This window comes from Amblyomma maculatum, chromosome 9 (assembly GCF_055883805.1).
Source record: "Amblyomma maculatum isolate TAMU_Amacu chromosome 9, ASM5588380v1, whole genome shotgun sequence".
Taxonomy (NCBI): domain Eukaryota; kingdom Metazoa; phylum Arthropoda; class Arachnida; order Ixodida; family Ixodidae; genus Amblyomma; species Amblyomma maculatum.
In genome coordinates this window covers 64,801,897-64,827,453 of record NC_139352.1, presented here as the reverse complement: position 1 = coordinate 64,827,453, position 25,557 = coordinate 64,801,897, and the positions used below count along the sequence as shown (strand labels likewise).

Genomic DNA, 25,557 nt, shown 5'->3' with positions numbered 1-25,557 from the left:
AAAGCCCAGGCTTGAAGCGCCCTCAGTATAAAGTGATTTCAGCCCTATTTTCTGATAAAATCACGTTTGTTCACACCAAAAGTCTTAACTTGCGTCGTTTACTTAGACACACAGTGGAATCAATATTTAATGCTTCAGGACAAGACGCGCAGCGAGGCATCGTAACGCTATCACCACTGACGTGTGCTAAAATTCACCCTATACCGAAATCCAGGGGAAAAACGTGGTACGTTGGCTCTGCAATTAATTAAACCACAAACGTACTTCTAGAATGAAAGCAGCATACGTTAGTAGGCTTACCAGCGATTCCTAATAGCTGCCTCAAATTCGTGATAAATAGAGCCCTCTGATCACTTCATTTTTGAACTTCGTTGCACAACGTAACAGATAATCCACCCTGGTCGTTGAAAATGCACGGAGGGCGCCTAAAACTAATATATGCTGCGACTGCGAAAGCGGCTTTCCATAGCACCCATTAATTCACAAAATCCACTCTTAATTCGCTATGTTTCTCTGAATTCTCCCTTGATCTTGACTAGAATGCAGTCTTAATCAGCCGCATTCCACCCTAATCTAACTTAACCAACGCAATTCACTCCATATCCACTGTAATTCACCAGTATCCGCCTCAATCTACCAATTGCACTTAATTTTATCTTATGCTATATAGTATTTCATTCTTATCTACCACGATCCACTGTTATCTAGCTAATCCACCTTAATCAAACTACATGCGGCTCTCGAGTGACCCTTTTGAATTTGGCACCGGTTTCTGATAGGCGTCCTGGGTAATGACATCACAGTCCTGTTTGACAAATCCAAGCTTCAGTTATAATCATTTGCACTCAACGCCGTTTCATTGACCAACTAAGTGACATCCCAGTTTACTGGTGGTTTGACGGAGTCGATAGGCGTCTTCCGGTAAAAACGTCCCCGGAAACAACGGCTCCAGAGTAAACGTTCCAGGAAAATATAGCAGAGGAAAAATGCCCCCGCACAAAATATCCTCATTTGCGAAGTAGGAAGAAATGTCTCCAAAAAGGCGCGATCAAATGTCAGGCTTTCGCCTTGCCTGGGAGCGAGGAGTGAGTCGCTGTCAATGTCGAGGGCTTTTAGCGATTTCACCTTTCATTGTTTTTTATAGTTTTTACTCGAACCTTACTAACATATTTCTTCTCAACTATTGTCTTGTTTTCCACCTGCTGTAGATTTTATTGTACTTCATGCTGCAGATGTTTCCCGTGCCGAGCAGCAGATGCTACGGCGCTTCCACCCGTCTACTTGGAACATTTGTAACAAACATTTGTAGCATTTGTAACAAAAAGAAAACAAGAAAATATACGCCTAAACCTTACTGGATCGCAAGATGTGCTTAGCCTTTTCACCATGCTTTTTCGTCATGCTTCCTCTAACGCCGGTAGATATCACAGGCGCCCAAACAATGGCTACATCTGTTTGCAGAGGAGGAATTCAGTAAAATGTGTAATTTCTTTAGCAATCAGTTTTGGACGGATTCATTCTTGAACAGTTTTAGCTTTGGGGACGCTTTTTCCTGGCGGCCGCTTTGGTTTGGTTTGGTAAAACTTTATTTCCCACAGTAGGGGCCCTGAAGGACACTCGGCTAGGCGCCAGGTGTAGAGGGCAGCTCCTGAGGGGCATTTTCTTCCGGAGAAGTCTTTTCCGGGTTTGTATCTTCCGGCCACATGTTTTCGGGGACGTCTTGTAGCGAGAGCTACACTGCGCCAGCCGCTTCGCATCTTCGCCGTGATCGCACTTTCGTCGTGCCATCACGGCGAACTCAAAATGGCATTTTGCGCCACTCCTACTGTCTCTGGCATTTGCATTTCAAAAGGGGTAGTGTCCGGTGACTTCTTATTTTGACACTTATAGCAAGTTAGCAAAAGTTACTGAAAATCATGGAGACATGCTTTTATTTCAGGTACAAAGGCATTTCCTTCCTTTGATTTTGACATATTTTGACATTGCGTAAAAGACGTAAAGGATAGCCCTTTTCCCGATGCATGAACAACAAAGCACGACAAGCCGAATCATATATTAGACAAATCATGGATTGAGTGTTTACGAATTATTCATTGCTTCGCGCTGCATTATCTGTATATAAGCTACTAGAGACACCGCAGTGTTTGTGTTGGTGGCAGGGTATCTCTTCAAACTTATTTCAACCATGTAGGAATTTTCGAATTATCTCTAGCCTCGCACAATATGCAGGCGTGTTTTTTCTCGACTCAAACGAAATGCGACTACCGCAATTAATATCCTACCCGACAAACAAACGCCATATCTGCTGAACCACCGTGATGAATGAATTGGACGCGATGTGGTCGGCGCCTTACTTACGTTGGCTGTGATCCATTTCTTTCGTCGACAGCGACGGAATACCAAAGACAGGGAATTTCTGGTGTATCTGTCGGCCACACGACACGAAGCCAGTACGCTGTTTCAGTTCTTCGTCCTCTTTTCTCGATTGGATTTGTAATAAGTATTTTTCTTTCTCTTCACGTCCGCGTCTTTTCGTTCCAATCTTGTACTCCTGCCTTCGCTTAATTATGCGTGCATTTTGTTGGGACCATCATTTTGAACCCCAAGATCTTCATCTAAAATTAATTCTAATGGCCTTCTTCAAATTTAACACATAGTTGGCGGAGACCCTGAGAGTCTCTTAGTCACTTTCAACGTATGTCAACGTTGCTGTTGTTCTTGCCTCTCAAGGCGGTCGAAAAAAAAAGAGAACATTTTATTTTCACTATATCAGAAATTCTGACCGAAGCAGGTGGGTCCTCAGTTCAAGCACATACCCCCGGTGGGGATTTGCACTGGGTTTGGATGCAAAACCAGGCAGAATAATCACCCCGGTTTAGTTCATGCGATAAGGCAAATAAATATTTAGGAATTAGAGAAGGTGAGCAAGTCATTTGGGAAAGGTTTTGATGTGGCACGAATAAAAGTTGTGCGAGTGAAAACACACAAAAAATTTAAATTTTAAAAATGAAAGCCAAATTTACAAAGAAGTGTACGGGATATCAGGCGTTGAGGGCAAGGCCGGGTTCCAATTGTATATCTATGCGGATCAACTTCTCCCATGGTCTTTAGGGTATGGTTGGTTGGTTGGTTTGTGGGGTATAACGTCCCAAAGCAACTCAAGCTATGAGAGACGCCGTAGTGGAGGACTCCGGAAATTTCGACCACCTGTGGTTCTTTAACGTGCACTGAAATCATATTTGACGGTTGTAATGAAGGATAGTAAATGGCAACCCTATTATTGCGAAAAGAATATTCAAATACCTTATTCTCTACAGAGCAAACAACCGGCAGGAGAGGTAAAGATCTATGGATTCAACGTTAAATCATTATGTTCTTTGCAAAACGAGTGGCTATGTGCAAGGAAGATGGTACCAGTCAAGCAGTGTAAGGATCTAAATGTTGAGAACGAGCGACACAGCCAGCAAGTTAGAAACAGAATACAGAACGGGAAATGGAGATGAAAGGAAGTAGTGCAGAAAAAACTGGAATGGCAATATGCAAATACTATGCATACTTCAGAAAAAGACGACGGTTACCATTGTGTAAAGCGAGCTTCAGACACGTTCGGACCACCTTCCCTATCCTCTCCCATTTGTTTCCACCATGAAGCTGTACTTTACTTGATGGAGAATGGTTTCCAGTATTAAATCTGTCTTCTTTACTAAAGTCTACGGGATGTCATTTTACCGTTGACCTGGAACCAGTCGGACAACGCTCAACTGGCGTCGTTGCCCGCTGTCTTGGTACGTTGCAAAGACGGCATGCGTGGAGTCGCTGCTTGGCCACACAGCTTGTCTCTGTATTATGCAGATGATGCAGCAAGAACAGAAAAAGCATAAATCTAAAAGGATAATTTACACCTGTGACTTCAAAATTTAGTGGACTCCCCCGAGCAAACCTAGATGTAAAATACCGAGCACAGATACATTTTTCTATCAAACATTACAGCACTTTCGCGTGCAAAAGAGCAGCCTCTACCTACCGGTTAAAGAAGCGTATGTTTACCGGTACTGGTTTAAGATGCTGACGATGAATTCACCATGGTTTAAAACCCGAAAATCACTACTCCCTATTCACATGACTGCTGCATTGGGCTCCAAACATTCGTGCTTTTTACTTTCATTCGGTATGCTTGTAGGTAATGCAAGTCTCGAATATACGTAATTTTATGCATTGCTTCTCCTTAGTTATTCACACTGTACGTATCAACACGCGTAGTTTCTTTGGCGCAGCAACATTTTTGCAACGTTTATCCAAGCAAATCCCTAAGAGCTGGTCAAAATCACTGAAACCTAGCTCTGAATGGGGTACCCCTTTAATCATGTAAACTGAATACTCAAAACATTTTGTGGTTTATTCAGTGGCAATGCGACATACTCTGGACGCGTCGCGATTTGGGGAAGTGAGTGTGTCAGAGGGGATAAACAGTGAGACACGAAGCAAAGACTCAGTTGACCAGAGCTGTTATATTCCCAGTGTTGTGGGCAAGGCAACCGGGGGTGCTGCGGGAGCTTGAGCCGCAGCCGCGGCCGCCGCCTCGCTGGCCTCCTTCCTAGTTACACTAAGGAAGATCTGCTCCAGAGACGTGTCCGTGATGAAGAAGTCCTGCAGCTTGAACTTCTTTTTGATCTTCGCCATGCGCGTGAACATCTCGCTCCACAGCATGCGAACCCGCGACATCCGGAACTCCAACTGACCCTGCAAAAAGGACAGTATCATCTTTTCAGAACAAAACGCAAATGGACGACCGCATCCTTTACTTCCACCAAAAGATCGTGTTGAATATTATCAGTCTCGGATTACATTCTTGCTTCAAATACGAGGCTGAAAGATGAACTATCTTAGGAGCAATCAGGGGCAAGCGTTCAATTGGCAGTTGCACATCAGTGCTTTTTTTTTGTTTTAATTTCTTCAAATTAAGTATTCGCGATGGGACTGGCGCTCATGTCTTGCTGAAATATTAAGCTGTATGAACAGGGGCGCCAGCTTGCAGGCTCAGGTACCCACCCCTGCCTCTTTCCATAATGCTCTAAGATATTTGCAGCACTTTTATCTACAAAGTTGCATTTGATTGCAATTGAAACTAAGAGCAGGCGACCCGTTAAACATTACAAGTGGAGAAAAATATAAAGGGGGTTCAACGTGGCCCCTTCAAGTTACACTAAAATAGGATGAGTCAGTTGAGGTATGCTTCGGCGTAACTGAGCGCCACAGGTGGTGCTTTCGAGAACTATACTTGGGCACCTTGTGGCCTATGAAGCTGTCAAGGTTTCAAGAGGCTGCTGTCAGATTTTCAGAGCCGTAATTCAAATAGTCCACGGCTAACATCCGAAAACTATGAGGTAAGAAGTTTTGACCAACACTTTTCATGCTGGAGTGTGTGCGTCCATCGTAGTCCCTATTTAATATTCCCCGTTGCTCGTACCGCTCCAGCATCTTTATAAATAAAGCAATGAGCCCCCATTAAGATTCCAATTGACGATAAAAATTGACGACAGAACGCGAGAGCAAGGAGGTTAAGTACCTCGTAACTGTGCACAAGCTCGGCTTCTTTGAAGTTCTTGGCCACGTCTGCAGCCACTTCTTTGTGGTATGTTATGTCTTCTTTGCGGTCAGGGTATGTTTTGACGGTGATAGTGTAGCCTTTGCCGAACTTCTCCTTGAGGTGCGCCAATGAACCAAGGCACTGGAGACGGCCCGCACCCAGGATGGCTATGCGATTGCACAGGAACTCCACGTCGGCCATGCTGTGATAAGGTCTCATGTTTAGACGGGATCAAGGTGGAGATAACGTTATAAACTCTTAAGCTACAGTTGTTGCAGTGAGGCACCGGCGGTAAGGTTTACGATTTCTGATACTTAAAAAAATGCTTCCTTCGACTGTCAGAGCCCGTACAAAGTAATATTCTTAAGTAATATAGTTAAATAAGTATGTAATATACAAAACCGGGCGCAAATTTGATTTAACCTTTTTTTACAAAAATTGCATATTTTCTCTATGGCAGGCCTATTAAAAAGTCTATTCAATTAACTTGCTCGTTTGGACACAGAACTATGTTCTTTTTTGCTGGAAGGCTTTACTTTCATTGGTCAAATTCGAAGCTTCTTATTCGTTTTCAATGCATATACAATGTTGCGTGAACTATTTTCATGGTTCCATCTGTTGCTCGGTCATTACCGAAGAAAGTTCAGTGAGCTGGTGGTCGTACTTTCCGAAGAACGATGCAAGTGCTAGAAGTCTATTGAAATGCGATTCCAACACCACAGATCCCTTTCTTGCAATTTTATGCATATACTGCAGTATTTAAATCCTTCCTTGCCCCGCATGTTCTCGGCGGAAGTTACTCGGGGCCCAACGTGAATAAACACCTGCGACGCTGCAGTGCTTGACCTGTAAATTCCGTCCTAGTGAGCGTAGGGTGAGATTTCGCACTTTGGCTTTTATGGAGTACGACATCTTATTTATTTCTTTGGTTTAAAGCCTCACTCGCATCAGCGAACTTCACCCGAGACATTGTCAGAATGGTGCTATATAATCAGGGCGATTCCGAGTGTCAGACAAGCAAGAACCAGGATTCAAGCAGCTTCTTTAACGCAGTATACTTTGCGCGTATATGTGCGAAGTACATTGCGTGGAGCTCTACTGCATTATTAATCCCGGCTACAGCCGTTGGGAGCATTCGGCTATGATGTGTTTCTCCTCAACTGCGACAGTTGTACTGCCGCCCACGTGCGCCCTCAGTTAAGGTGTCCTGCACTGCAGGCATATCAGACTACGCCTAATGACACTCAGTCAGTGTGCATTCTCTGGGCCCACACCTTGCCCGCAGGCAGCGGCCTCACCTGTGCGAGCTTAGCAGGATGGAGAACTTGGTGGTCCTCTGCAGCGCGCTGACGTAGCTGACGATGCGCTTTCGCGCCGTGGTACCGATGCCAGCGTACGGCTCGTCCAGCAGCAGCAGGCGAGGTATGCCCATCATGGCGACGCACAGCGATAGTTTGCGCCTGTTGCCAGCACTGCCAGAGGTATAGTACAAAACACGCCATTGCAAATACGAGAAAGCAAAGGATGAGCTTCGTGTAAAGGGAGGCGCTATCGGTGCGTTAACTACAAAGTGCTCTCAGTTGCATAGCAATTTAAAAATAAATAAAAGATGGACAACTTCAGTCCTCTGGCACTGCGTTGTATCAACCATTAGACCCTCGGGAAAAGAGACGCTGGCTGATCTGCTCAGTATCGTGTGCCCTCAGCAGCACTGTAATTCATAAATGAGTAAGACGACTAACGTATTACTTCCTAATAGAGACTAAAATGCATCCGGACAACAGCTCCGACTAGTACCCACACGAACCAGTCATACCTCGGGATGATTTTGTGGAGTCACCATTACCATTTTCGTCGTCAGTACCGTTTGCCTCAGCAGCAGTTAATACATAAATGCATTAAAAAACGAATGTATTACTCCCTAGTACAGACTAACATGCATCTGGACACTACCCCCGACTACTGCCCGCACGAACCAATCATACCTCGAGATGATTTTGTGGAGGCGCCATTACCATTTTAGTCTTCTTTAGCCAAACTATCTACTACTTTAGCCAAACTATCATCTACAGAGACGCACGAGCGTCTCTGTAGATGAAGTCTTGATTTCAATCGATCTAGAGAAAAGCACAAGCAATAAGGCCCAGTCTATGACTCTTGTTCCTCTAGCTTGGTTTCCTTTTGATTTCAGAGCTTGCCTTAGCTATGTCAAAAACAGCACGTGGTCATCACCGTGCCTCCTCATGCCACAGCACTTGTTGAATGGGCAGTGCGCATACAAGCCTGGTTTCGTCAGATATTTCCATTTTCTTTCATGAGATCACAAGCTATTCAACAGGGGATTTCAAAGAGCAGACCACATTCTATCTCAGGACAATTCTTTCGTATACGTTTGCTTGTTCTTTAGCAGGGCTATACACATCAGTAAAACCAAATTTTAATTTGCCAAATTATTCTCACATTCGCTTCAACTTCAGTTCATGAACATTCATTTTAAAATCCCCACCTACCTGAACGTGTAGACAAGTTGCTCCGCGAACTCGCCGAGGTGGAAGATGTCCAGCAGGACGGTCATGTAATCAGGCGACATGGGGACGCCTTTGAGCCGCGCGAACAGCACGAGCGTCTCGGTGCCTGTGAGCATTTCCAGCAGGCCATCGCGTTGGGGGCAGTATCCCACGTAGCGTCGGGACTGCGGTTCCAAGGAGTTGGCGTCGACCTCTCAAACATATATAAACTGTTTTCCATATCTGCTCCGTAACATTACACTGTTAATAATTACAGTTTAAGCTGCTGCAAATGCAATACGTGTATTTCTTCAGTGCAACACGACCCAATGTAGCATGTTAATGTGTTTTCTGCTAGTGAAACTGCTGAATATTTTTCACGTGAAACATTCTACTGGGGAGCTATGCCCCCCTTTTAAAAGCGTCCACGCATATAGATTCCTTTAAGTAGGCAGTCCCGCGCTAAGAAAGGTATACAAAATGTGCAAGGCATATAATGGTTTCCTTATGATTTCATTTGTGTATTAATTTTATTTGCATCTTTTCTTTGCAATCTGTATGACATCATGCTGAGTTTACGTTTTTGTAGAACGCGTTGCTATATAGTGCGAAACATATGTCTCAAGTGGTTTTGATAGGAACCACACCGAAAGCATACGCTACTGTAGAAATTGCCATACCGAACGTTTAGCCACTGAGTGTGTTCTATATGTCTAACTCCGTATGGGATACATATTTTTTTGTCTGCGTAAGTCCTGGTTGAACGCCTATCCTAGTATTGTGGATACGACGTACGGTGCGCGTGCCTTTCTTGGCTGAAGAATTAGTGGTGATGTGACATTCGTATATGTGAATTGAGTTGCCTCTTAACCCCCTCCTCCCTCCCCTATTTTCGTCAGCACGCCTGACCTGCTCTGGGTTCCAGAGGAGAGAAAATCCCGCCACGAAGGCGTCTCCTTCGTGCGGCAGCAGCTCGCCCGTCAGGATCCGAAACGTCGTGGTCTTGCCCACTCCGTTGACTCCCAGCAAACCGAAGCACTCGCCGGAGCGCACAGTGAAGCTCAGTCCCTGCGCACAACCCGCAATTACTGCACTACTCACAACTCTGCGCACGATCTCAATCATGCCAACTTCGACTTTTATTATATGACGCTACTCGAATTCTTTGCAAGAACGCAGTTGGCACGCAAGTTCGAGCTTGTCCGCTTTCTTTCGGAGAAATATCGCACAGGGCGCCCCCTATAAAACGTTTTCCTAAAGAATCTTGCCAAATTCTTGCTAGCATATTTAGCTAGAGTATATTTCGTGGCGGTAATTCATGCTTCAGAGAGTAAACATACTAATTTTTAAAGAGCGTGCATTTATAAGAGCAATTAAGGCGTTAATTGCCTGCACAGTATTTAGAATATTAAGGTTATTCAGGCCTGTCCACTCTCACCATGCGTGTAACGATGTTTAAGTTCTCTTTAACAATTGGCATTCAACACGATCATCGTAAATGGCACTCACCTGAAGCACGGCGTTGCTATCGATGTATCCGTAGGCCTTGAACAGGCGATGCGCGATCACGAAAGGCCGACCTTCGGCGGGCGCCACCGCCTGTCCAGCGACGAGGCCCTGAACGAATCTATCTTCCCACAGCACATCCGTGTCCTCATGCTTCTCAGCTATCTGCAATACGAAAATTTGGGCCGGTATGAGTTCTAGCTTGGCGTCCAGGACGTACCGACAGCGATTACGATACACTGTGGATTTGAGAGTATAATTTTACGGAGTTTCACTTTCCGCTTTGCATACAGACCTGTGCGATTCTATAATACTTAGAAAATTCTAACAAAAAGTAATGATTTTGGAGTACATGGTTGATATCAAGAGGACTAGATATGCGCAAACAAGATGCGGACAGAAAGGTCACAAATAAACGGAGACCCAAACTAATGGCCACAAAGATAGAACTCCATTGGCTCAGGAATCAAATCGCACCTGTTACATGCGTAAGCGGGACGTTTAAAGCCAAAAAATACCAATTACAGACACAAATTTCTGGTCACATCATAAGCGACGTTTTCCCTTTTCGGCTTCTCTTCTTTACGGTTAAAATGCAGTACAGTCTTTGTCGAAAATGTAGAGACCAAGGGGTTTGTCTCTGAGCTGTACAATGTGGCTCCCAATTCACTCCTAGTGTTTCGAATCTCCTGTAGATAGATTTTTTTTTCTCTTACCCTCTCCGACGAAAATGACTTGCATGCATGCTGAAGGAGCGCTGTTACATTTCTTAGAAGCAGAATCGGCACATCTGAGTTCTAAAAGTTTGGAAAAGGCTGTACATTCGCATCATGGTACGACCCTGCATACCCTTGTAGCGATTGGGCTGCCTCGCAACCGCGGCTAATGCCTGATCGCCGATGCCAACTCCACAAAAGCAAAATCCAAGTCAGACAGCATTGTCATTGTTAATTTGCGGGACATCTTTGCACGCATATGATGAATAAATATAGGGTCATCACCAGCTACCACTCATAACTGCCTCCGTAGGTGACCGGGCGATTCACGGGATAATGCGTTCACTCAGTCTTTTGGTCAATGAGTGGTGCTTTTAACCATCATTTTGCACAACAGGCGTTAACGTTAAATCATCTTGCGGTATATTCATTCTCGTATACCACTTGCTCTTCAATTGTTATACACTTTGCCAAATATTCCTTGACTCATTAAAGGTTATTTGCTCCATTTCTCACTGAAAACTGTCAAGAAACGTTGCTTTGCTTTTTGCTGTGTCGTTCGTGACCATTTTCATTTGCACTCTCTCATTCTTGGCACTATATTCTATAGTCATTTCCCTAGTGACATTTATTTTCTAGTGGGAGAAAGGGATACTTACAGCACATTTTGGTGTTTCCATCCTCTCCCTTACAAGTTGAAAGGGAGACGTCCCTCTTCATTTGGACTCCCGCCAATCATGGCAAGGCGTAGCTGTTTAATGAAACGATGTCGTTCGCTGGCTTTGTCTTTTTTTTTAAAGGTAGCTTGCTTCTAGCGCTACAGGTAATAGCGTCAAATCCTTGACGGCTTCTCATTAATTGCTACATGATGTCGTCGCACCAATCTACCTTCTGTGTGATACCATCACATTGTCAACCAAAGGACATCAAGTGGCACCGCCACCCTCTCTCCTTTTTCTTTGACTGGTGAGACATGTAATACCGGCATATTAAACAAGCAAGAAAAGGGATGTCAGCTGACCTTGTTTGGCCCCGCAAGGCCTTGTGCGATGGGAGAATGGTTGGGCCTCGGGGCATATAGCCCATCTTCCCGGTTTGCGGACTTGTCGGGCTCGCTCAAATAGCGATCCAGCTTGGGCAGCCAGTACTCGACACAAATCAGCAGCGCGAACACTACTACGCCTTCGGCGGAGAGAGTGAGCAGGTCGTAGAAGGCAGAGTACGGATGCACGTCCAATGGCTGAATGGCATAGTCGGAGGGGTCCGCAGAATCAGAGTCTGCGCCACATTGAATCAGAAATCATAAGTGCATTATCTAGTATATAGCAAATTGACACTGCTAAATTGATGTGAAGAATCAACGCCTTTAAAGCTACGAATATCTTTCTGGTTGTCACTTATCATAACCTTTTATCGCGGTTAGCTAGGCTGTTTGTACTTGAAGACAGAAGGCTTTTCAACTGATAATATAAGTAAGCATGTATTTAATTTAACCTGCAGCCCTTTCCAGGAGTAGTTTTCCATGTTTCAGCCATAATTAGCTTTTCAATGGAGGCGAGAAGCGAGGCGCCCGTGTACTGTTCCAGTGCACTGTGATGACAGTGCATATTAAAGAACTACATGGGATGGAAATTGCCGGACCTTTTCACTATTACATTTCACTTGGTTGAGTAGCTTTCAAATATTAAACCCTATAAACCAAACTAAACCAAACGTGCTTGAAAATTTACCCCGTGATGCCGGACGACCATCGGTTGCCTTTTCGGCAACACAGCAGGCGAAGACTATTATAAATATCTAGAGAAGGAAGAATGAAATTTGCTGCCAGAATGTTGGAACCACCAATCAACGACTTCAGTTGTGTTCCTTTGTGCCATTCTTCTTAACCTTACAATAAAATAAAATGAAATACCATATCGCAGTGAGCTCCGCCTAGAACAGATCAGGTTTGTTGGCCACTGCATTGAACCACCACGCCACCACTACTTCAGAACACTCCTCGTGCTTAACTATCGTTATCTCGAGTAGTGATTGGCATGTCTTCATCCACTTCCATCCCTTCCAAAGAATTTAAAACACACAGATGTTGTATCTCCTAAACATTTATAATGTGCTACGGCTTGGGTCTCAACCACCCGTTTCAGCAGGTTTTGTATAAAGCCTTCTTGACCTAGGAAAGAACCTCGAATTGAAACCAAAGTGACACCCGACGTGCCAGAGCACCTAATACCGGCCTAATCCCGCAAAACCATTCGTCTTTTATCTGACAGGTCGAAGGCATAGTTTCGTAGGTGCATTTATTCCATTAGCAATGCAGGTACACAGTCCATAGTATTGGGACAAGCAAGCATTCGAAAATAATTACACAAGTGTTAGTCCACCTTACCAATTACGCCACTCGCATATTAGGTGCCGGCCTCGTACGAACTACGGCTTTCAAAAATTTGGTTAGCAATTTAAAAATATTAGTTACCCTTCCAAACATACTTACACAAAAGCGGACTACTAGCTAGAAGTGATTTAAAAATTTACTTCATAACTTGCTGGTCTAATACTCGTAGAAACTTTGTTCATTTTCATAGAATATCTTGTCCTTTTTTTTTTTGTTATCACCACCGTTATGTCTAGCACCCACATTTCATTACCAGTCAAGTTTGAATGCGTGGCCAATTGTTGTGTTGAGTGAGCTAATAGCAACGTCGTTTTTTTTTTTAATTCATTTATTAAAAACACATTGTGTTCTTTCCTTCAAAGCATACCTGTCAAAATTATACACATCGAACTTGCATATACTGTACGTACATTCTTTTGCGGTTGTCTTGTTTTTTTACTCAAAATGGTTAAATGTTGGTCTTGTTGGTGTTCAGACTTCTCAAGCATACTTTAAGCGCAAAAAGACGTGACGACAGTGTTCATTTTTTCTGTCTGTCGTCCCGAATTTCTGCACTAAAACAATCTTGTTTGTCTTTGTTTGAGGAGAACAAAATTAGGCGGTGTTACAGTACATAACCCCTTTTTTCTGCCCTTCCCTAGCTGGTTTACTTGCTGTAGGGAAACCTAAGTAAACTTCAGTTAACCGAAGAAAAAACCTGTGGACGGCAGTAATCCGGAAAGGGATGACACCTAGCCGATAGAGCGCGTCACTCACGTAGGCAGCACTGCCACAATGAAAGGTGGGCCTTGGCGTCCCCTGCGTTACAGCGGCTCTGCAGCTCAATGCCTCCGCGTCGACAGAGGGCGTTCTCTTGAGCCAGCTGCAGAATTTTGGTCATGCCCCGCGAGTACGACTGGGAAGGTAGCAGCCGCAGCACCTGCAGCGCCACTTCCAGCGCGGTGGTGAGGCCGGCGCTCTCAATGTCCTCACTGTAGTGCTCCTTGAACACCCAGCCTACACAGCCAGCAGACGCTAGCGAAAGGGAAACGCGGACCACACCGTAACGAGTCAAAGAATTTTCCTAAGTATTGTAGTGACTGGAATTTCTCAATTTACACATCGTTAACAGCCACTGGTAATTAAAGTTTCATTCGACTACAAAATGCCTTAAGCACTTTGAACAAGTCGTCGCCGTCGGTTCACGTTCCATATTTCGGCTATGTTCGAAAAACATTTCAATAAGCATACATGGCACCCTGATCTGTTCCAACGCATTTTTCCTAATGGCCTCAGCATATAACTCCCCTGCTAAACTCACTGTGATTAGGCAATGCGTGGGTGAAAAAAAAAAAAAAAAAAAAAAAAAAAAAAAAACGAAATACATGCGCGTCACAACATTCAGCGGAAAGCGAAAGTGAATTACGAGGAGCGACTATTACAAGAAGCACTTGTAGTGAGACAACGGGGAAACTAACATGGTGATCATTTTGGCTAGTTGGTGCGAATTGAAATAATTGACACAGCGAAAGACAGTGAAGCCCAAGAAAAGAAGTACACGGGACAGCGCTACCCCGTGTACCCCACGTCATTTCGCAGCTGTTTTTTATATAAAACAATCTTGTTTCCGCTGATGTCATTGACCGGTAAAAGATTCAGTTCCAATTCCAACTTTCCTCTCTTCGCCATCTGGCACCTAGCAAAAAAACTAACTGCAATCAAAAAAGAAAAGCAAACATTACGCCGGCCCCGGTGGTTTACTCAAAGCATATCTGGTATCGGTTACTCGTATAGGCAGCAAGAGCGCTCACAGACGATGAAAGTGGTGATTGCGATCACAGAGAATCCGAGTCCCGGCCTGTCAAACAGGAAGGAGCACATGTAGATCATCGGTAGCGCCGCGTAGCCGTGGAGCAAATTGAGGGTGAAGATCAGCCCTACGAAAGAAGAGATCGTCTTGTGTGCAAGAACTTGAGCATGGTCTTTCTTTGTTTTCATTCCAATGCAAGTGAGTGCACGAACATGTGAATCCACAGAAGTGAAATCCGTCATGGAGACAAGGGTGTAAGCACCGCCCTTCGAAGAGAGCATACAGCTCTTGTTCGTCGATATTTCCGCTAACGCTTCCCTGTTGCGATATTTCCTGTTACGATAAAGATTCATTTCGATCACTTCTGAGTAATATTTTGACAACAAATAGTTGTCCACCGGCATCACAAAAATCTGAACTTTACCTTACAGCTACATCTATACACTTAGCATTCCGACGCCTGTCATCTTACAACTTCACTGTCTCCAAGTGAAACGTACGGGCACATGGCATATCCACTACAAAAGCAGATATGCGCATTTTAAGGAAGCATCAGAGCGATGAGCAACAGGGGTGAACGTACGGATATCGCTCGCAGTCAGTCGGGTGTACGGGATGAATGCAAGAGGTGGCAGAACCATCATGGCGGTGCCGATGTAGAACAAGAAGTCGAAAGCGTAGTTTGTGAGCCAGTAGAGTATAGGTCCCATGCCCGTGATCATGTGCAGATGCTTCACCTGCAGCCATTATTCGGGAGTCACTGAATGCAAAAGACGCAGCTTCTATAAGGTCGAAGGATCTAAGTAAGATGAGCGGTAACCGCACTCGGTGAGTTCCCAGCGTGTAAACAAAAAAATTAGAGGGTCTCTTAGATGTCTGTTAGGACGAGAATGACGAACCATTCCTCTCCTATCATTTGCCTCTCTTTATTTGCCTTTTTTCAGCGTTCGTTGCAGTGCTACATATAATTTAAATGTTTTACAGGAAAGGGAGGAAAGGAGAAATAACTAAGTTACCGACATTCTAGTGGAAATTAAGAAGAAGAAATGGACATGGGCAGGACATTTAGTGCGAAGAGAGGATAACCGATGGTCGCCGAGGGTAACAAACTGGATTCCAAAGAAAGGAAAGCGTAGCAGGGGGCGGCAGAAAGTTAGGTGGGCGGATGAGATAACAAGTTCGCAGGGATCAAGTGGATGCAGCTAGCACAGAACCGGGTTAATTGGAGAAATATGGGAGAGGCCTTCGCCCTGCAGTGGGTATAATCATGATGATGATGATGATGATGATGATGATGATGATGATGACGACGACGACGACAGGAAAGGGAAGCCGCAGTATCTGGCACACTTTATCCGACAAGTGTGCGTTTTGACGGTACACCATCCCTGTTGTCGCGTGGCGTTCCTTGGCGCGCGTTTAAGTGTGGGATTGCAGATGGCAGGAACGCTAGACACTTGTGACGCCACTTTATTGTCGACCAATCAGATGCGCCGCTCGCGCGGACAGCTTTTGTCGACGACAGTATGAGCCATTAAAGGCGTTTGCCTTAAAACGACATTGTATGCAGGGATGGTCACCTCTTTGACACCACGCGTAGGGGTAAATTCTATCTTTGAGTTTCACTATTAACATTGACAGCATGCTCACTATAGTTATTTTACTTTATGTATTTCGTGAACTCATTCTTAGTCTTCGCCAATGACGAAGGACCAGGCTCTTTTTCATGACCATTTGCATTATATAAATCTCAAGCGCGTTACACTGAAATACAGCATGTACCGAGCCTTAACCTCTAACAGCAAATCATTCTGTTTCTAACCGTCAAAAGCACTAGAAACAATTTTTCGTTAATAATTTTTTAACATTCTAGCTAGCCATTATCGCAAGAGACATCGTGTGTAATAATAACGTCATCTTATAAACTTGGCTTCTTTCCCTGTGTATCTTAAGTATCTCTAAAATTACTAGAGAAACTTGCCTGCAGCGCCCTCTCTGAGATCGGAAATAGGACGAAGTTGCTGCACATAAGGCTAGAGACGAGGGGGAAAAAAATGGACCGCAGAACTTTGGGGACCAGTGTTCGGTACGTGTTCTGGCTACGAATGCTTTCGGACTCCGTGCTGCCGTGCTCCGCTGCTTCACGCTCCCCCTCGATGCCCTTTGACGTCACGTCAAAGCTGAACTCCGCCGTCTCGTCATTCGTGATGTTCCGTAGGCGAGCTGTGTTGTACAGCCTCGTCACCAGAGGCGCCATGTGTTGTATCTGTCCATTGTACCACAACACGTTCCTGCAAGTAGTTGACACTTAGAAAACACTCGCTGGACACAGGAAGGCAAACGGGGAAACAAAGGTACTGCGGGCCATGCTTTGCAAAAGCCGTCGCCAGCGGTGGCGGACGTAAACAAGACAAGGCTGGCTCAAACATAAACAACGACGTACACAAGACAAGGCTAGCTCAAACACTACGCAAGCAGAGGAAGACGCTATGGCGCGATGTTCAAAAATTTCAATGCATCACTTGCAGGAAGACGAGGCACGGACAATACAAGGGAGCCTTTAACGGGCGTCTCCGGCGCGAAGGCGGCTGCGAACGGTTAACTTGACCATCGCCACCATCTTTTCACACCGTTACAGCAGTTTCCTACCAAAGCCTAAATGTGCCTGCTATAGATTAGCGTATTCTGTTGAGTCGCGCGATTTTGGAACCTCTGCTTTTAAAATGTATAAAACTGGCTCGCACGTAGATTTTCTTTTACGTGCAAACACTCCCTGCATAAAACAGACCTGGTTAGGCTGCATTGCTGATAAACGCCCTTGACAACGCATATTTCTCGGCATTTTCCCGTATACATTCCTCGCGCGACGCGTTAAGCGGTTAAGAAGATTCTCCATGCGGGCCAGGCGTAACAGCTTTTGGCGCCAGAGCCTAGCTGAAAGAGAGAAATGTGAGCCTCAAACTGCGATATTTGTCCATTCTCAGGGACTTCTCCAACTCTGAGTCGCCGCTGCTGAACGCTTTAGAGCTCTTTATTAGTCGTAGGGCTTTACGAACATAGTCTAGGTAACTAGCTTAGAATATACAGGTATTTGGACGTCCCGGACGTCCTAGAAGCGAGTGCATATCGACTTCGAATCGTTTTTGTTTTTTTCAACTGCAAGTATTGCCCAAACACAGAACCCATGTCCTCTGCAAACTTCCCAAGCGAACGGGTCTTCTTGGCGCACCTGACATCCCTTCAGAATATTTTCTTCCCTAGGTAGTACTCAGATTCTGTACCTAAAAGAAGTTTCGCATTATGACCATACTGTGGCTCTCAGCGAGGTCAGGTTACACTCGATAATTCGATTGATAGATAGCCACGTTCTACAGCTATTACGCTTTTATCTGCACGCTTCAGTAACCTGATATTTTGGGGGTTAAGGTCATGGAATCATATTTCAGCTGGCATCTACTGGTGGCTGGTGGCTGGTGGCTTGTTTCATATTCCGGGGATAAAATATTGGAATGACGCATTAAAGATCTTAGTGCACACACGCACGCACGCACACACACACACACACACACACGCGCGCACACACACACACACACACACACACTCACACACACATGCACACACGCACTTACTCGCTCACTCATTCACTTTCGCGTACACTGGAGGAGTTATGTGCATATAGATAGCGATTCGAGTTCCGCGCCTTTTTTGTGTCGTTGATGCCGGACAACGTTGGAGGGCGCTTTTTTCTAAACTGCACGGTACCTGCTACACCTGATATGAGGGTAGAAAAACTGGGCGGAGAACAAATTGACCGGACAGACTTACCCGGTTTTTTTAGTCATTTGGATGCCGAAGTGTGTGTTGAAGACGTACGCATACAGGGACTCCTTGGACGCGCTTAGTAGAGAGGCCGTGACGTCGACGTTTGTGTCAATCGACGTCACGTGGAAAGGTGCGACCATAAGCGGCATAAGCCACTCGTCGAGGAACTGCTGCTCCGATGAGTCTGCTTGTATAAATCCCTGCAGCGTACCATTACTGCCCATAAGCGTCGCAGTTGGAAACACCAATTCATGACAAATGATTATTCAGTGAAGAAGGAAAGGGAATAAATTTCGGTCAGTTACTGAGAGGTCCGGATAAGGGTAGAATCGTTACGGGAATGTGAAAGTTAAGCCTAAGTTACACGCAGCAGCAGCTAAGATATATCGCCTCTCCCCTCCCCCCCCCCCCCCCCCCCACCGACCCTTCCCGTTTACCCTGTCATTAACCCAACCTGGAATGAAATACGTTGACGGAAAAGAATTGACAATATAGCTGTGCTGCAGGTACGGAAAGAACATAAACAGAAAGACGACCAAGTGTGTTGCGAACAAAACTTAATTTCCTCGGTAACTGAAATAGGGGAAGTGTCTAACGTTCTTTATTATGAGAAGAAGCACCAGTCATCTTTGGTCAGAGTAAAAAAAAAAAAAAGAAGACAAGTATTTGCAAATTAAGGAGTTGCTTTCAGAACCCAGCAAGGTGAGGGGAGTAAGTTCCAAGAAAAACACTGATATAACTGATATCAAGAGCATAAACCGTCAACTATACTCGATTCCTTCAATAGTGGTTACAGAGTCGACACCAAATAAAGGCAAGTGCGGTTATGAGAAGCAACGCATGAAGTGTACGTGATGGCCCAATGGCGGCCATCGCTTTCCCTGACACGAACGATTCCAGAACGATGCGAACGTATCTTCCTTGCTATTGATAAAATATGGCTGTTGGGTATTCTGGATCAATGCTCAGACCACACCGCAACGGAATGGAACTATCTCCGTTTGCGCTGCCGCCGGTATGCGCCATTTGTGACTCAGTAAATTACAAGGTGTGGACAACTGTTTATACAAATGTATCGATAGAAAATTAATATTGAAAGTTGCGACAATGATAAGGCCGCAGAAAGAAATCGGGACATTTCGTAACGACAGACGCAGGCGTAGAGGTACCAAGTCAGGATCTTAACGCATATACGCCTAGTGTCCCATATACAGGACGCAACTACTCAGTAGCTATATATAAATGTTAAACGGGGCGCCACTAGCGTATGTTCAAATAGCTCTAAGCATTTCCAGCACAAGCTTTGCGTTCTGCTGGAATATGCATCACCCATTCGAAATCCACATCCACGTCACACTAATTTATCAATGTACTTGAATCACTTCCAAACAGCGTGGCCAGATTTTCATACTTTTACTGCATCAGTGTGTTATCACTGGAAGCAGAATCCAGTTCATTCGAATTCGCACTCTACATTATCCTGCTAGCCCGCATACCACACCACACGCGGCATTCATGTCAAGTTTGCCGACACGCCGTCACCTTTGCCACTTATTTTTTTCCGTACTGCTGCATGCAACTCTGCCATTAAATGCTCGCCCATGTTTGGTGAAACTAAAATCACCTTTAATTGTGTATGCGCTCGCTCTTCATGATGTGTGTTCCCACCCTTTATGTAATACTCCTCAGCGGGTATTTAGTAAGTAAATTTATTCAATAGTTTCATCAGTGGTGCATGTCCGGAAAAAGCCACCAGAGCTAGGAACCAGAATCAAACCGATCGACTACATCAAGATTCGCCTATAAATGCAAATTAAATTACATTGACGCATTGTCCCGAGAAACCCACCAAACTGGGATGAAAAAAAGACTGCACTTAAGTCTGCGTAAAAGCGCAAGTGGCGAAAGCCCCTTCATGGCAGTGCTTTCACTAACTGTTTCGTCATTTTCATGCCTATTATCATCGTCATGTCTAGCCCTACTATCATTAACAGCTAAATACAGCTTCATTATCATTGCTATTATCATTATCATTAACTGCGTCCACATTTTTATCTCTACTGTCATCCTCCCTATACATGGAGAATTACGATAGGTTTCTCACTAGCCCGACTTAGACTTATAGTGGCATAAAGAAAAAAAGCTCGGCGTAGAGTAGCGATCAGCGGTGTATTTATCAATTGTTAGGAGGCAGTTAATTTTTTTGATGTCCTGCAAAGGACTAAAAAAATTTTCCTATTGTTGTAGCCTACTGCGAACGAGGTGGAGCACCTTTTGGCCAGATCATGCTGACGGGCCTCCATTCTATATGGCTATAGAAAATGGAAGGCAAATGGAAGGCGAAACCAATGCATGGCCTACAGGCATGTATTTTTGGGAGCGGGCAAACAAATTTTTGGAGTAACTGAAAATGCAGTTTTGCATACCAGAATGTACTTCATGGCTGTAAACGTTGGCTATGCTTAGGACATTTTAATTAGACAAAGTAGAGCAGTGGTTAGCGCGCTACTGAGATTTTCCTTTATTTCCTGCTCCGGACAGTTCCGGTGAACGACAATTAACGTTGCCATGAGCCTAGAAAGGATTTCTCCTTAAAATATTGCATTGGAGTCGAAATCAGATAAAAAAAAAATCTTTTTCCAGTGTCTAAAACTGTAGCAGTGCTCTAAATTCGTTATTGAGAAAAATATTTCCATCAATTAAAGAATGTCTGATTTTTGAAGAGGGAAGCAGATCAAGTGGAGGCTTCGCAGGACAGTTAAAGCTTGCCCTGGGACCAAGCTCGACCGCATTATTGGCTCCGACCTGCGATTGCGTTCGCGGATACTCGTTGGCGTACGTGCATGCCCTTTGCCACTAGGTTATTCAATTATCCCTTAATTTCCGCCACTGATATGTCACACATACCATTTATTTTTGCTTTAACCAAGCTGCGCTAACGTGCCTACGTAGCCCATAATTCCCATAATAATAATGATTAGTTCATAGGAAAGGAAAGGCGCAGTATCTGTCATACTTTTTCTGTGTAGGGAAGGGAGGAAGGTGGGAGTGAAAGTGGATGGAGAGAAAGAGGAGCCGTAGTGGAGAACTCCGGAGTAATTTCGACCACCTGAGGATTTTTAATGTGCACTGACATCGCACAGCACACGGAGGTCACTTCGTTCTGCCTCCATCGAAACGCAGCCGCCTGCGATCGGGATCGAACCCGGGTACTCCGGCACAGTAGACGGCCGTCTTAACACTGCAGCACCACGACAGGGCGATTCCTATGTCTTATTCCAGATTCATGTCTCCTGCGGGGTTAAGTTCCTTTCTCAACCTCCCGTCTTAAAGGAGCTGCCTGCAAGCAGGTTAGACTTGACAACTTGCTACGTCATGAGGGATCGTGATTCACGTGATTTTTCGCCCATAACCCTAGGTCATCCCCTACAAAGCCGTTTGATTTTCATAAAACATGTGTTGTTAAACCCTGGTCGCAGTACGGCATGCTTCCGTTGCAATGCTTCACCTGAGGCGTGTCGATAAACTCCGGAAATCTGTACCGGAGGGAAGGTCCCACGTGTTGAATCGCCCGTCCGCCGCTGCCTCTCAGGCTGATGTACTCGAGGTAGAAGAGCAATGCGAGCAGCAGGGGCGGCATCAACCAGCTGAACAAGGGCATCTTCATCTGCCGCCACATATAGATGGCGCGCTTTACGAGCATTCCCCAGACTTGCGCCATCAAGGTCGGCTCGTTAGCCGTTGTGCTAGCCATCGTCTTCAACAAAATACCTGCGCACAGAGCAAGGCTGTCAGCGGGCAACTAGTAGGGGTTCTAGAGGGGGCACCTCCACTTCATATAGATTGCTGCTAACTGTGATTACTCTACCAAAGCAGCGTTATCATTTATGCGAAAAGCTAGCATTTAGGTAGAATTTATGTAATCTAATCTATGCAAAGCGACTCTGTAGGCTGTGAGAAAAGGTGAATTGAATAGGTTCCTAATAACATCGGCCCCCTATAGGTGCTTAGAGACTCTAAAATCAGTAGTGAGCCCGAATCTGTTCCAAAGCGTAGTACAATCGTTGCCCATTTTTGTATTACTGATTGCTGCCGGGATTACCCTATATTTTGAAACCCCTCCTCCCCCCCCCCCCCCTCCGTATTTCCAGTGGAAGTAAAAGTGAGTTGTATAATCTAGTACCAACCAATATGACAGTCGATTAGACCATAGAAAATAACTTTATCTCGAGAACTTGGACTCAGGAAAAATGAGTATCGCTTGATCCGTGATGAATCGTTGGTGCTCCCCGATTCATAAGGAAGAAAAATGGCAGCGTTACAAACATTTATTACTTATCTGCATTTATAGGGCGAGACGTCACGAGAAAAAAGCAAGGCCAAAAAGTTAATGCCATTAGGCATGTCACAGCAAAGGATGCTGGATTAGATAATGGGAAAGCACACATGCGATCTATAACTTAATTTGAGCAGACGGAGGCCCTGCGATTGGATAATTTATGATCAATAGATTTCTGTGCACACTATGCCTAGACACCCGGCAGAGCCGGTTTTGAGTTCTTTTCCCATGTGCAGCAATGTTCATTGGGGAGTCTCGTATGGTGGAGCTGCAAGTATTGTAACTGTAAAAAAAAAAAAAAAAAAAAAAAAAAAAAAAAACGCTCGTATGACTGTCCAGGCCGTTTCTCTTTTTCCCTTTGGGGACGTCACATACCGCGGTAAACGCACTGTAACATGCAACAGACTCCAGTTCCATAATGGATTCTATGTTACAAAATCAGGTTGTTTTTGGAAATAAAACCTACCGTACTAACGACTACAATCTGAATACAAAATAACAGGAATAAAGTTTATTGGATACCCTACAGACACACATGATTGGTAATTTGCTCTGCTCAATAGTTTGTACCACACCATTTTCTAGTGTAGACGTGAAAAAGTTATTCTAAAAAGCATTAAAGCGAACAAGTAAGCGAACATCATCACCAACAAGCAATTTGCGGCATCAATTGGCTGATGAGAAAATTGACCGCCACTCAACCTTTTGAATCAATCAGCGAAACCACGTCGCTAACAGTCTCCGAAGGCTTGTGGTGACGGTGAATATGATGCTCCTCGCCTACGCGAATCAGCACGTCCTCCAGGGAGGTCACCGTCAAGCCCACGGACGCGATGCCCAAGTCTTCGCTTCGCTGCTCGATGTCCTGCGCATCAAACCAGCATCGAATCGAAGAGACGTTAATGCGGCATTAACTAGGCTAGGCGTGAGTGTGTGTTGTGTGGTGTCTGTCCGTTCATTTGTGCACGTGCGTGTGTGCACGTGCGTGTGTGTGGTCACCGCCAGCAGCACCACTCGGGGATTAAGCGTCAAAAGGAATTCAGCGGCTCCTGCATACGTACTACAGCCGAATGAGCCATGTGCTGTCTCTTTACAAGGAACACTAAAATTTTAATATCTAGTTTACCCTTATATAAGGACCCTACAGAGCAGAGATCACTAGGGCGCCGTGCTGCGTAACCTAATTAACCCTTTGGCGCAGATTTCCGGTTAGTTTTATGCATGAAATGTGAAATAAAAGATAGGTATTGTCCCATTAAACTGGTTTCATCAAAATATATCTTAAGAATATCCTAAAACACTTGTTTTATGTGCCCATTACTATATTTCATCTCTCGAGTCTCCTTAGAAATGTAGACTATACTTGTGTCAAAATTATTCTAGTGGAAAATTGCTTTCAATTCGTTCGCCTCGGCTTGAGGTTAGCAAAATTCTTGATTCGGAGAATTCATTGCTCACCTGCAGCTTGGCATTGCTCACCTGCAGTTTCTTAAACTGGCCCAAAGTAAATAAAAACGTAGGAGGAATATCTCTTAGTACATTCTCTGCATGTCATTAATCCATGCGAAATGATTCGTACAAACTTAGGAATGAGGCCTATGGCATGATCCCATCCGATAAGTAATGTCATAAGGGCCAATAAAGAGTCGAAAGATAATGTTTCCACAAGCCTATATTATTTTAGACCGTTTCAAGTGGCTTCTGATTAACTGTCGACACTAGGCGGTAGTGGCCTTTAAAACTTAAAACTTAAAAAACGTCGGCTCCTACCACAACTATACTACACCGTGGAAAAGATGTAGCTTCAGGAACAGGAATGAGGCGCTGAAACTTAGAAGAAGCCAAGTATCAATATTCACAGCCAATTTAAGATAGCATGCGCTAAGCTAAAGGTGAGTTGTGTTTCTCCTTCCCTACTCCCTCTTACCATTTTATCTAACTCCCTCAACACACATACCCGACGAGTAAGGTATCATAGCAAAGAAGTGAAATTCACGCGCATGCGCACCTTGAACATGGTAACGATCTTGCGCGTGGCCACAATTTGGCCCAAGATGAAGACCACCTCGTTGTCCGAATCGGTCTGCCGTTTGGCCTTTGGTGCGTACTTCTTTAGCAGCGCTTCGATTCCCGCAATGTTGCACTTGGGTAACTTGCTGATTCGCATGTGGTAACCGGTGCCGAATCGCTGCTTGAGGAATGTGGGTGAGCCACCACACCTGCAACATGAAGCCGACGAAAAGCGTCGCGTCAAAGAACATTCCGGTGGTCTAGTATTGACGTTCTCATTTCACTATTTCATTCCCCCTATGCCGATACTAGAAATAACAGCCCACATGGGGCTCTTCAAAGATTTACTAGCTGTATGTCGATTGATTGTGGAATGTTTAAACAAGCAACTGCGAGCGGGGTGGGGAGTGTCATAGGGCTTTATTCTCGGCCCTTTGTATTTCAAGTCGATCCATGCAACAGAAGCACTCGAACTATACACCTCGGCCCACTGCAATACTTAGGCTGAGGATAATGCCATGTGGAGGGAAGCGATGGATTACTCAAACGAAAGAAGCATTCAAGTCGAGCTACAAACACGAATCTTAGACCACACTTATTCACAGCATTGGGGACTACAACTTTCGCCAGAAAAGGTAGAAATATTCAGCCTAGATGGACGGAAAGGATGCTACGAACACCTAAAAACATACCACCATGTACTTTGGCGAACACGGTGTCTCATCTGCAAACGGGCAACAAAAAGCTCGGGGGGTCACATCTCTGCCTGTAACAGTCATTGCCAACGTCTTCATGCTCTAAAACGTAACTGCAAACCGAGGCTCCACACAACCTCCCGGCTGTCAAACAAGCGCGGTGGAGGACGGGAAAAATCGCGCCAAACAAAATA

The 25,557-nt window shown here is 44.8% G+C and overlaps 1 protein-coding gene across 1 annotated transcript in view; it reads right to left on the bottom strand.

Moving 5' to 3' along the window:
• Positions 1-4,506: 4,506 nt before the first annotated feature.
• The window catches only part of LOC146179245 (phospholipid-transporting ATPase ABCA3-like), a 35,756-nt gene continuing 14,705 nt past the window's right edge, over positions 4,507-25,557 (bottom strand). The window contains exons 9-23 of the mRNA XM_084579853.1: positions 24,667-24,877; positions 23,361-23,523; positions 21,828-22,090; positions 18,323-18,519; positions 16,479-16,788; positions 15,081-15,234; positions 14,499-14,624; positions 13,465-13,722; positions 11,338-11,594; positions 9,604-9,765; positions 9,004-9,162; positions 8,098-8,279; positions 6,886-7,059; positions 5,567-5,789; positions 4,507-4,740 (exon numbers count right to left, since the gene is read on the bottom strand). Of these exons, the coding sequence (XP_084435979.1) occupies positions 4,507-4,740; positions 5,567-5,789; positions 6,886-7,059; positions 8,098-8,279; positions 9,004-9,162; positions 9,604-9,765; positions 11,338-11,594; positions 13,465-13,722; positions 14,499-14,624; positions 15,081-15,234; positions 16,479-16,788; positions 18,323-18,519; positions 21,828-22,090; positions 23,361-23,523; positions 24,667-24,877 (3,073 nt within the window). The remainder of the gene's footprint in view (positions 4,741-5,566; positions 5,790-6,885; positions 7,060-8,097; positions 8,280-9,003; positions 9,163-9,603; positions 9,766-11,337; positions 11,595-13,464; positions 13,723-14,498; positions 14,625-15,080; positions 15,235-16,478; positions 16,789-18,322; positions 18,520-21,827; positions 22,091-23,360; positions 23,524-24,666; positions 24,878-25,557) is intronic.